General features: G+C 47.4%; 1 protein-coding gene across 1 annotated transcript in view; it reads right to left on the reverse strand.

The window, feature by feature from the left end:
- Positions 1–253: 253 nt before the first annotated feature.
- LOC147710588 (lysophosphatidic acid receptor 6-like) overlaps positions 254–12,924 on the reverse strand; it is a 32,620-nt gene continuing 19,949 nt past the window's right edge. Inside the window, exon 2 of the mRNA XM_086921267.1 lies at positions 254–1,632. Coding sequence (XP_086777393.1) covers positions 463–1,578 — 1,116 coding nt within the window. The 5' untranslated portion in view covers positions 1,579–1,632 and the 3' untranslated portion in view covers positions 254–462. The remainder of the gene's footprint in view (positions 1,633–12,924) is intronic.

Genomic DNA, 12,924 nt, shown 5'->3' on the forward strand with positions numbered 1-12,924 from the left:
TTTGCCCAGTTTGTAATATGCATTCATCTCACTATATTAAGGATATCTTTGGCGAGACCACTACAGTGGCTGTAATCGTGATGGAATCAAAACGGCTATTCGTGTGGACTTGTTATCATACTGTAAACTTTGGAATGAGTTTAAATGATTCATTTTCACCTGTAGAGAGTGCTGCAAAATAGATCAATTCTAGACTGCTTAAGAAAAGGGATGTATCTGTTAATGAAAAAGATGTTCATTATTCTTTGAGAAGCTACCACAAGTTATGCTCCTCTTACAAATGACAGATTTACTTTATTACATAATAGCTGTGTATCTATATTATTGCCATATATTAGTCAATAGCATGAATAAGTCCATTTATTTACAATGAAGAAAATCGCCAGTGACTAGAATTGGATGGAAGACTGTCAGACAGTGGTCTTCATGTTGACAACCCAATGTCCTTAGATGGGCTCTCCATCAGTTCATCAATGAGTTTTCAATTTGCGGTGCCTCGCCATTCCCAGAGCCTGACGTTGACACGTCTGTAACAGTAGTTCCTACTGTGATGGGTCCAAGCTGGGAGTCCCCAGACGCGGCTCCAGAACCTGTTTCTCCTGGTTGGAAGTGGTGTCTCTGATTCCTGGTCCCTTTGGAAAAAAACCATCTCAGGCATGGCAAGAAATAAAATGAGTCCTTAAAGAGGGAATAAAACTTGTCCGAAGCAAAACAGTACAAAATGGGATCCAGACAGCAATTGGTTCCTGATAACATCCAGGTTATGTAATAAGCAACTTCCACCCGCTCTAATAGTCCACAATGTGTTGGAAAAAACAGCTTAATTGTGACTCCTATTGTCCTTGTAATATGCACCGGTACATAACAAATGATAAATATAACTAAAGATACACTTATGGTTTGGATGGATTTTGATTTCATTACTTTGGTCACTGTATTCATTGGGTTCATTTTTAATATGAATCTGCCCAATAATGTGTAACAAATGATGGTGATCCCAAAGGGAATAAGGAGTCCAGAAAATATGATGACCCAGTTCCACATAAAGTATAACACAGCCATCTCAGTTTGGTGGAAGCTCAAACATTTAGTAGTATCTTGTATTTCCGTTGTTTTCAATATAATAAAAAATGGTAATCCTTGGAAAAGGAGGCATCCCCATACTACAAGTGAAACTTTTTTAATGAATGAGTTTCTGGTTAAGACTGATCGCTTCACATTGTGGACAACCGTGAAGTATCGGTGTAGGCTGATGAGGGTAAGAAAGTATATGCTTCCATACATGTGAGTACTCAGGAGGAAAACCTTGAACTGGCAGAGGAATGTACCAAAGGTCCAGTCGTCAGTCAAGGAGTAGATAATGATAAGAGGTGCGGCCGGTGTTATGATGGCATCGGAGATGGCCAAGTTGAACTGGAGGATAGTGGTTGAGTTCCATTGCTTTATGCGAAACCAAAATATCCACACACTGATGCAGTTTAGTATAAAACCACAGAAAAAAACAAAGCTTAGGAAAACTGGGATGAAAATGTGTATCTTCTGTGGCTGGCACTCAGTGTTATTGTCTGAAGCGTTCATTGCCAAAGCAGGGATTGGATACTACTTGAATAAAGTCCAGCTTCTAAGGTAGACCTAAAAGCAAAACAAATAACAGAGTTTAAGACAAACTTTCTGTGTAATTTGCATAACAAATAAAAGGACAACAATCCAAAAACCAGTCACACGTTTGCTTCTTGTTATGGTTTCATTATTTTCACAAGGCAAAGGTCAGTTAAAATCTGAATCATCATCATCATCACTGAAAATGCAGATTTGGAAGGAGCCTGGTCGGTTTGTCCAGGTTCCCACTCTATCATAAAAGTAAACAAGCATTTGCAATGCAATAGGTCTCGCATTATTAAAGTTTGAGCTATTGGTGTTGCATTATTTAAAATGCCAATAGCTCAAACTTTAATAATGCGAGACCTATTGTATTGCAAATGCTTTTTTCATTAAGCCAAGGAAAAAGGAAAGCACACAGTTTTAGTCCTTTATTGGAAGCGCTGGAACATTTCAATATCCCCATATTGTATTTTTGTCAGCTGGACAATCACAATGCATAAATGAGTATGGAATCACCATGTGTCTTATCCCAGGTCTCTCAATTGAAGCCTTTAAATCAAGACAGCCTTGAGCGACTATCAACCGCTCTGATCCTGCTTGACCTCTATGCAGCCTTCAACACTTTCACACAATCTACGGCAGACTATGCCAGATTGGAATCACAGACCATGCGCTCAGCTGGATGGCTTCCTTTCTCACGGGGCACACGCAGAATGTTCGCCTCCCTTCACCTCACAGCCCAAGCACATCATCTGAGGAGTACATACCCCAAGGCTCATCCCTATCCTCTTCAACATCTAAGTGACACCACTCGCAAACATAGTCCGATCTCACTACAACAACATCTCCTACGCCGACCACATCCGGCTTGTCCTTTCACTCTCAGCAGAGCCCCCTGGATGAAGGCCAACTTCCACCACTGCATGAAGAACGTCTGAGCCTGGATGAAGGACAACTGTCTGAAGCTCTACGCAGACAAAACTGAGGTTCTGATCTTCTGAAGACACGCTGCCCACTGGAAGGGCTCCTGGTGGCAGGCGGACCTCGGTCAAAACGCCACCAGCGCCACGTCAAAAGATCATGCACGCAACCAGCCTCTGCATCCTCCTGGACAGGAAACTCTACGAAACATCAGGTCAATGGTGTCTCCTCAGCCTCCTTCCAGTGACCCCCATCAACACAGGAAAACTGATGCAGGCCCTCAACACCAGCCGACTGGACTATGGCAACGCACTCTATGCAGGCACCACCACCAAACTCCTGCAAACACTCCAGACTATCCAGAATGTTGCTACGAGACTGATTCTCAACCTTCCGAAGAGGACCCACATCACCCAGTACCTGAAGGACGTCCACTGGCTCCCTGTCCAGAAGAGATGCTCATTCAAGCTTCTGACCCCTGCCTACAAAGCCCTCCACAAACAAGGACCCATCTACTTGAACCACTGCCGGTATTTCCACCGACCTCCCAGGAATCTCTGCTCACCTCACCCACATACCACGCATCACTGCTGTCGTTCCGAAGGACAATCCTCCCACCTCGCCACCAAAGCATGGAACATCCACCACCTCCGCACCCTAGCTGACCCACTTCAGGAACTAACTCAAGACCAGGCTTTTCGACTAACTACAGCATAGCGCCTGGATACTCTCTTGGGTGATTAACTGCGCTCTACAAGCACAACTTGATTGTTTCGGATCACTTTAATACTCAACTCGGTCTCTGGATTGATGGCCATCCTGAATTTTTGGCTGCTGACTCTTGTAATTCTCAATCTTTTTCATGGAACCTTACAATATTTAATAAGACGGAACGGTACCAATAAGTGTTCAGCTATGGGCACTTGCTACTTCTTATCTGTGCCTCGACATTAGTCTGTAGATTCTACCATAAACATATTGGCCCCACTGACCTTGTGTAGGAAGTATACTGTTGGGAGCAAAGTCGTTTTATTTTACAGGATGAGAAGGGACTGCAAACTTCTGACAGTGTCGGGTACCTTGCAAGGCTTTTGCTGTGAGTGATTCCAGTCATTGCTCCGGGCCAAGGCAGCTCAGAAGACCATTCGATACTGTTAGAAATGGGTGTCCCTAGTCGGCAGTGGTACACGCCCTGTCAGAGTAGGGGCCCTGCCTTCTAGTCAGGATTAATAAAGTACACACATACGTTTTCCTGTGCTCAACATCTGGTAGCTGGGCACAGAGCAGTCAAGCTAAACTGCAGAGGCAATGTGTAAAGCATTTGTATCTAACCAACAGTAACACAGTAAAAACACCACGAATGGACACCACACAAGTTTAGAAAAATACATTTTTACCTACACAAAACACGACCAAAACGCCAAAAATCCAAACATACACTACTAAATATGGTTTTCTAAAGGCAAAAACAGTTCTGGCCATAGAGAACTGTGGACGCGTCACTTTTTATGCAAAGTACCTGGGGCCTTATTTATGAAGGCTTTGCGCCGCCGGTGCGTTACTTTTAAAATGGGAAAAAGTGACGCAGTGGCGGCGCAAGGCCTTCATAAATAAGGCCCCTGGAATGTGTCAAAACTTGCAAGCAAAACAGGCGCAGGGAAGGTTATGCGTCAGTTCTTTACGCACAAATGCATCCGGTCTTTGCTCCAAGGGAGGTGATGCGTCGGTTCCTTACTGCCAAGCAGATTTGGCGCACAGGTGTGGTGAATGAGAAAATCAAGGAAATGCGTCGTTCTCTGCAGCCGCAGACAGGTAAGGTCCCGTTTTTTTCCAGCTGCAGAGCAGGGCCTGCGCCGGAGAGTCAGGGTGGTGGTCTTAGAATTTGGAGACAGGTGCACTAACTTGGCATGCAGTGTCTCTTCGGCCCAAGGACATGCTGTGCGTCAATTTCTTCAGCCACACAGGGGCAGTGCACAGACACTTCTCCCGCACTGTGGTGCGGTGTCTAAAACATGCGCTGGAAGGGCGATGCGTGGATTCTTACCAACACCTGTATCTCGAATGTTGATGTTTTGCCCTACTTGTCTCCCTTTCTTTTGTCCCTGATTATTTGTAAAGCGCTCCGATACTCTCTGGGACTGGGTCATGTTTGCGCTATATAAGACTTTATAAATAAATACAGCTGAAAATGAAGTTATGCTGTATAATTCCAGTTTTTCCTGTGCGTCAATGTAAGTAAATGGGTCTCCTGCCTTGACACGGTGGATCCCATTTTTTCGGATTCATTTTTACCAGCAGGATAGTCTCCTTTGAGTACTATTTTCTATGAATTTTGTCCCTTTGTAGGTATAGGCAGTACTTTCAGCTGTTGTCAAAAGGGCCAGTTGCTGTTTAGCCATTTGGATGAATTAGGCGCAACCACATTTAAAGATGATCATACTGGTTCTCAATGCTTTGCCCCGAGCAAAAACTAAATACCAGGACAAAACAGATTCACAGGTTTGGTAGCAATGACAGCAGGGAGGATTTTGTGACAGGCATTGGGAAGGTGATCATGTGGTCCCACCTCACATTTTAGCTTACAGTAGACAAAAGCCTCTTGTGGGCCAAACTAAAAACGTATTGCTCATTACTCATCACTGGTTATCTTCCTTCTCACTCATTTGCTTGCTTATTACTCAATAGCTTTCCTTCTTTTTAGGTTGAGCCTAAAAAGGCAGCAAACCTGGTTAAAAAAAAAAACTATTGTGGGCTTAGAGCTCAGAGAGGCATACAGCTCACCCATTGCTAAGTATGGATTGCCTATCCCATCACTCATGTGCTTGCTTCTTATTGCATGGCTTTTTTTGTCACACCAGGACCCTCGTGTTTGTCTACCCCTGTAGCATACTTTCTTCATTGTCTCTGGCTGGCTGGCTGGCTTTTATCCTATCACTGCTAGGAACTGATTGAAGGCTTGTATTTTCCAGCTCTCTCTATTTTGTACCCCTTCCGCCCCCTGCCTAGCCAAGTGTTGCTCACTCGCCTGTATACTTTTCCATAGCCTCCTCAGGGTTATGGTCGCTCATGTGCGCTTCTCCCTCGAGTAATGCTTTTTCCCCATACCCTCTCCCTGTTGCTCCCACTCACACACAGTGCTTAAAAAAAGATAACTCCTTTTGGAGCTATGCATGCGAATAACAGCATTTGCTCACTCCAATAAAAAAAATGATAGCTTCGGTACCACTTATCATTTTTGCCATACTGCACAGCATCTGCAGTTCTGCCCATCCTCTCCCACCCCTACCTGTACCCGCAGCCCTCGCACGCTGTGCTGCTTCCTCCTCAACCAGTTCCCCCGTTTCTCCCACCCGAGACTCATGCTACCATCATTCCTCCTCGACTTGCTCTGTCCATCTCTTCTGATGCATCACCCCACCCAACAGTGTGCCACCTGTCATTTGCTGCTAGCTATTCAGTTTTCCAATTAAAAAGCTTTCACTCAAAAATGTACAGCTTCAATGAGCGTTCACGATCTCGAAACGATAAATAAAAGAAAACCGCCTGGGTCATTTTGTATGCACAAGCGTACATTTTCACACGTGTGAACTTGAATGGTAGGACTGCCAGCAGTACCACGACACGTTCATGCCATTACCTCAATTTTTTTGTTTAAGCAATAAAAGTATCTCCCTAAAAGTGAACAGTGGAAGGGTACGAAATGAGGCTATACTCCAGGGAGAGACAAACAAGTTGTACAAGGCAAGCCATTGAAAAAAAGAGCAAGCAAATGAGTGACAAAGCCAACCAATGGGTGGGATTTAAGTCCAATGTAATTTCTTGGTTAGTTTACAACTGGTCATTTGCAACCAGACAGCTTCGGCTTTGCTTGCCCTGAAAATAGGGATAAACATGTCACTCCACAGAGAGACTAGTAAAGGCAATAAAAGAACACAAACCATAACAATCAATTATCAAGTTAAATTAAAATTCAAATCAAATTCAAGGAACATAGCCTGCATATGCCTTTCGATACTAGGTAAGCTAGGCAAAACTAAGCAACCACCAGTGGAGCCACGGATCGGTGAAGAAATTATATGGACTTTTCAGGGGCAACCTGAGAAACAATTCTGCCTGAGTTCATACACAAAGCTCATTCTGCTTAACTAGACTGGATAGCAATTGACATCAGTGTGCTTACTGCCACGCAGCGCTGTGAAGCGTCTCCAAGATAAACCATCGATATTATTATAACGCACTGAGAAGCGAGTACGCTTTCAATCCACATCAAAGATTAGATATTTTGTTCAATCTGAAGGGTGAAGGGACTACGGAGTCTGGCAGCCCGACAGAGAAGGCAGTGCCACCGAGCCTGATATTCCTTAGTGTCATAATTCGGCAAAGTAGACGGGAGGTGCAGAAACCAGTGCAACGAAATCAGTGGACTGGGGTAGTCGGCAAAGGGTGAACTAAAGGGAGGGGAGCATATTCATGTTAGGTGCGTGGACCAGACAGCGAGATTAGTCGAGAGGAGAATGGTACTACTTACTAAATCAAGAAACAACTACCATGTTATGGTTCTATACACGTCAGTTTTCTTCATATCCCCCAAATTGCACAATTAACTTATATTTAATCACAAGGCCATGTTATAATCCGAAAAGGTATCATGGAGTCCACGCAAATACCTCCAAACCCTTTCAGATCTCGCATACATAAAAGTGCACACGCTCGGCGGGTTTGCCGCCTGGCATTTTTCGTGCCATTTCTCGCCAGCCTACCACACTCAAAACAGCACCCTGCCCTTTAGAGGTACTCAAGGGGCTATAGAGTGAGCATTTATTTGGAGCTCCGGAACATGCTGCAGTGTGACGACGTCATAACGGGTTAGGAGTGCTCCGGACCCGGTGTGCTATGACGTCACAGTACAGGCCGCTGTGTTCTTCCCAAACCCCGAGGTTGCGTGGCGCTTACTTTCTTTACTCGCCATCTTCTCGGGGTCCTCTTCTTCGCCCGCGTACCCCAGGCACCGAAGGCGTTCACTGGTTTTCCGCCCGATTCTAGGAGACAGCCACCCCCACAAATATCAGGCGGGGCTGGCGTTCACACTAATTCTAGGGGCGAGAGTAGACTGAGCGGGCGCGCTACTCTCTGACGGGATTCAGAAGTGCCTCGAGCTCAGCCACCTCCACTCGCGCCGAGGCCGCGCAAAAGTTAGATTCTCACTTTCAACCCGCGCCGACGATCATTTCACAGCTTTCAGCGCGCATGCGTGATCTCCAGGGAGAAGACGCGTGACTGTCCAGCCTTCTTTCAAGTATTGACCAATCACAGAAGAGGAGGAAGTGAGTTAAACACTAGAGCGAAGCCCAGGCGGGAGCCTACCCAGCACTGGGACGGAGGAGAAGGGCGGCTGGCGCTAGCGGAGCTCCCGTGAGGTGAGAGAGCCCCGCACCGAAGGAAGAGACCGCCGCCGCCTGCAACGAGCCCTCGCATGGAGACTAGTACCGGTGAGTGGGGGCCTTTGCTGAGCTGCGAGGGCGGGGGGCATATGTGTGTGTGCGCGTGCGGTGGCGGGGGGCTCTGTATGTGTGTGAGCGTGCGTGTGTGTATGTGTCTTGGAGTCTGTGTGTATGCGTGTGTGTGTGTTTAAAAGAGGCCGATGACTGTGGGGGGGGGGGGGTGTGAGCGAGCGAGTGTCTGTGTGTGTGTGTATGCGCACGCATGTTGCTGAGAATGTGGACGGAGCAGACGTGCGCGTTCATGCAGGCAAATCCAGCAGCAGAAGCGTGTGCCACCCTCCTGTCCCTAATTCCCCTGAGACGGACGGCTATACGTCTCTAGCTGGACGCATCCTTCGGATGCTACTCCAGCGGGACCTAAAAACAGATTAATATTGCAATGGGGAAAGTATGTGTCTACTAAATGCCAAAACCAATATCCCCAGTCCACCTGCCAGAAATAAAATATATTGTACAGTTCAGCAACCAAGAGGGAACAGATTCTGATCGTGCATGCATTTAACCTGATTTAGAAAAGGGGGGTGGTGATGAACAGAGTGTCTGAGTTAAACAGACCACTCTTACCCAGTCCAAAGATCAGGGCTTGATCCATCACCGTTATTTATCTCACTGCCCCATCCCAGCTCAGAACCTGGCTATATGCAAATCAGTCTGTCCCTGGCCCAGTGCATCATGGGAACAGGGCAGACTAAACTACCAAGCCAATTCTTCACCAGAAAGGAGACAAGCTACCGGGGACCGGTTTCTGGCATTTCAGCCTTCTTCGGCCCGGCTTGCTTGAATCCTGATGGAGCAGTGAGAAAGGGACTCATGTCTGAGTATACCCTGCCACACCTATAGTGGCCAAAAACGATTTAGAAAAGGGGGTGGTGATGAACAGAGTGTCTGAGTTAAACAGACCACTCTTACCCAGTCCAAAGATCAGGGCTTGATCCATCACCGTTATTTATCTCACTGCCCCATCCCAGCTCAGAACCTGGCTATATGCAAATCAGTCTGTCCCTGGCCCAGTGCATCATGGGAACAGGGCAGACTAAACTACCAAGCCAATTCTTCACCAGAAAGGAGACAAGCTACCGGGGACCGGTTTCTGGCATTTCAGCCTTCTTCGGCCCGGCTTGCTTGAATCCTGATGGAGCAGTGAGAAAGGGACTCATGTCTGAGTATACCCTGCCACACCTATAGTGGCCAAAAACGATTTAGAAAAGGGGGTGGTGATGAACAGAGTGTCTGAGTTAAACAGACCACTCTTACCCAGTCCAAAGATCAGGGCTTGATCCATCACCGTTATTTATCTCACTGCCCCATCCCAGCTCAGAACCTGGCTATATGCAAATCAGTCTGTCCCTGGCCCAGTGCATCATGGGAACAGCGCAGACTAAACTACCAAGCCAATTCTTCACCAGAAAGGAGACAAGCTACCGGGGACCGGTTTCTGGCATTTCAGCCTTCTTCGGCCCGGCTTGCTTGAATCCTGATGGAGCAGTGAGAAAGGGACTCATGTCTGAGTATACCCTGCCACACCTATAGTGGCCAAAAACGATTTAGAAAAGGGGGTGGTGATGAACAGAGTGTCTGAGTTAAACAGACCACTCTTACCCAGTCCAAAGATCAGGGCTTGATCCATCACCGTTATTTATCTCACTGCCCCATCCCAGCTCAGAACCTGGCTATATGCAAATCAGTCTGTCCCTGGCCCAGTGCATCATGGGAACAGGGCAGACTAAACTACCAAGCCAATTCTTCACCAGAAAGGAGACAAGCTACCGGGGACCGGTTTCTGGCATTTCAGCCTTCTTCGGCCCGGCTTGCTTGAATCCTGATGGAGCAGTGAGAAAGGGACTCATGTCTGAGTATACCCTGCCACACCTATAGTGGCCAAAAACGATTTAGAAAAGGGGGTGGTGATGAACAGAGTGTCTGAGTTAAACAGACCACTCTTACCCAGTCCAAAGATCAGGGCTTGATCCATCACCGTTATTTATCTCACTGCCCCATCCCAGCTCAGAACCTGGCTATATGCAAATCAGTCTGTCCCTGGCCCAGTGCATCATGGGAACAGGGCAGACTAAACTACCAAGCCAATTCTTCACCAGAAAGGAGACAAGCTACCGGGGACCGGTTTCTGGCATTTCAGCCTTCTTCGGCCCGGCTTGCTTGAATCCTGATGGAGCAGTGAGAAAGGGACTCATGTCTGAGTATACCCTGCCACACCTATAGTGGCCAAAAACGATTTAGAAAAGGGGGTGGTGATGAACAGAGTGTCTGAGTTAAACAGACCACTCTTACCCAGTCCAAAGATCAGGGCTTGATCCATCACCGTTATTTATCTCACTGCCCCATCCCAGCTCAGAACCTGGCTATATGCAAATCAGTCTGTCCCTGGCCCAGTGCATCATGGGAACAGGGCAGACTAAACTACCAAGCCAATTCTTCACCAGAAAGGAGACAAGCTACCGGGGACCGGTTTCTGGCATTTCAGCCTTCTTCGGCCCGGCTTGCTTGAATCCTGATGGAGCAGTGAGAAAGGGACTCATGTCTGAGTATACCCTGCCACACCTATAGTGGCCAAAAACGATTTAGAAAAGGGGGGTGGTGATGAACAGAGTGTCTGAGTTAAACAGACCACTCTTACCCAGTCCAAAGATCAGGGCTTGATCCATCACCGTTATTTATCTCACTGCCCCATCCCAGCTCAGAACCTGGCTATATGCAAATCAGTCTGTCCCTGGCCCAGTGCATCATGGGAACAGGGCAGACTAAACTACCAAGCCAATTCTTCACCAGAAAGGAGACAAGCTACCGGGGACCGGTTTCTGGCATTTCAGCCTTTTTCGGCCCGGCTTGCTTGAATCCTGATGGAGCAGTGAGAAAGGGACTCATGTCTGAGTATACCCTGCCACACCTATAGTGGCCAAAAACGATTTAGAAAAGGGGGGTGGTGATGAACAGAGTGTCTGAGTTAAACAGACCACTCTTACCCAGTCCAAAGATCAGGGCTTGATCCATCACCGTTATTTATCTCACTGCCCCATCCCAGCTCAGAACCTGGCTATATGCAAATCAGTCTGTCCCTGGCCCAGTGCATCATGGGAACAGGGCAGACTAAACTACCAAGCCAATTCTTCACCAGAAAGGAGACAAGCTACCGGGGACCGGTTTCTGGCATTTCAGCCTTCTTCGGCCCGGCTTGCTTGAATCCTGATGGAGCAGTGAGAAAGGGACTCATGTCTGAGTATACCCTGCCACACCTATAGTGGCCAAAAACGATTTAGAAAAGGGGGTGGTGATGAACAGAGTGTCTGAGTTAAACAGACCACTCTTACCCAGTCCAAAGATCAGGGCTTGATCCATCACCGTTATTTATCTCACTGCCCCATCCCAGCTCAGAACCTGGCTATATGCAAATCAGTCTGTCCCTGGCCCAGTGCATCATGGGAACAGGGCAGACTAAACTACCAAGCCAATTCTTCACCAGAAAGGAGACAAGCTACCGGGGACCGGTTTCTGGCATTTCAGCCTTCTTCGGCCCGGCTTGCTTGAATCCTGATGGAGCAGTGAGAAAGGGACTCATGTCTGAGTATACCCTGCCACACCTATAGTGGCCAAAAACGATTTAGAAAAGGGGGTGGTGATGAACAGAGTGTCTGAGTTAAACAGACCACTCTTACCCAGTCCAAAGATCAGGGCTTGATCCATCACCGTTATTTATCTCACTGCCCCATCCCAGCTCAGAACCTGGCTATATGCAAATCAGTCTGTCCCTGGCCCAGTGCATCATGGGAACAGGGCAGACTAAACTACCAAGCCAATTCTTCACCAGAAAGGAGACAAGCTACCGGGGACCGGTTTCTGGCATTTCAGCCTTCTTCGGCCCGGCTTGCTTGAATCCTGATGGAGCAGTGAGAAAGGGACTCATGTCTGAGTATACCCTGCCACACCTATAGTGGCCAAAAACGATTTAGAAAAGGGGGTGGTGATGAACAGAGTGTCTGAGTTAAACAGACCACTCTTACCCAGTCCAAAGATCAGGGCTTGATCCATCACCGTTATTTATCTCACTGCCCCATCCCAGCTCAGAACCTGGCTATATGCAAATCAGTCTGTCCCTGGCCCAGTGCATCATGGGAACAGGGCAGACTAAACTACCAAGCCAATTCTTCACCAGAAAGGAGACAAGCTACCGGGGACCGGTTTCTGGCATTTCAGCCTTCTTCGGCCCGGCTTGCTTGAATCCTGATGGAGCAGTGAGAAAGGGACTCATGTCTGAGTATACCCTGCCACACCTATAGTGGCCAAAAACGATTTAGAAAAGGGGGTGGTGATGAACAGAGTGTCTGAGTTAAACAGACCACTCTTACCCAGTCCAAAGATCAGGGCTTGATCCATCACCGTTATTTATCTCACTGCCCCATCCCAGCTCAGAACCTGGCTATATGCAAATCAGTCTGTCCCTGGCCCAGTGCATCATGGGAACAGGGCAGACTAAACTACCAAGCCAATTCTTCACCAGAAAGGAGACAAGCTACCGGGGACCGGTTTCTGGCATTTCAGCCTTCTTCGGCCCGGCTTGCTTGAATCCTGATGGAGCAGTGAGAAAGGGACTCATGTCTGAGTATACCCTGCCACACCTATAGTGGCCAAAAACGATTTAGAAAAGGGGGTGGTGATGAACAGAGTGTCTGAGTTAAACAGACCACTCTTACCCAGTCCAAAGATCAGGGCTTGATCCATCACCGTTATTTATCTCACTGCCCCATCCCAGCTCAGAACCTGGCTATATGCAAATCAGTCTGTCCCTGGCCCAGTGCATCATGGGAACAGGGCAGACTAAACTACCAAGCCAATTCTTCACCAGAAAGGAGACAAGCTACCGGGGACCGGTTTCTGGCATTTCAGC

The sequence above is a fragment of the Lissotriton vulgaris genome, chromosome 5, assembly GCF_964263255.1.
Source record: "Lissotriton vulgaris chromosome 5, aLisVul1.2, whole genome shotgun sequence".
NCBI classification, from domain to species: domain Eukaryota; kingdom Metazoa; phylum Chordata; class Amphibia; order Caudata; family Salamandridae; genus Lissotriton; species Lissotriton vulgaris.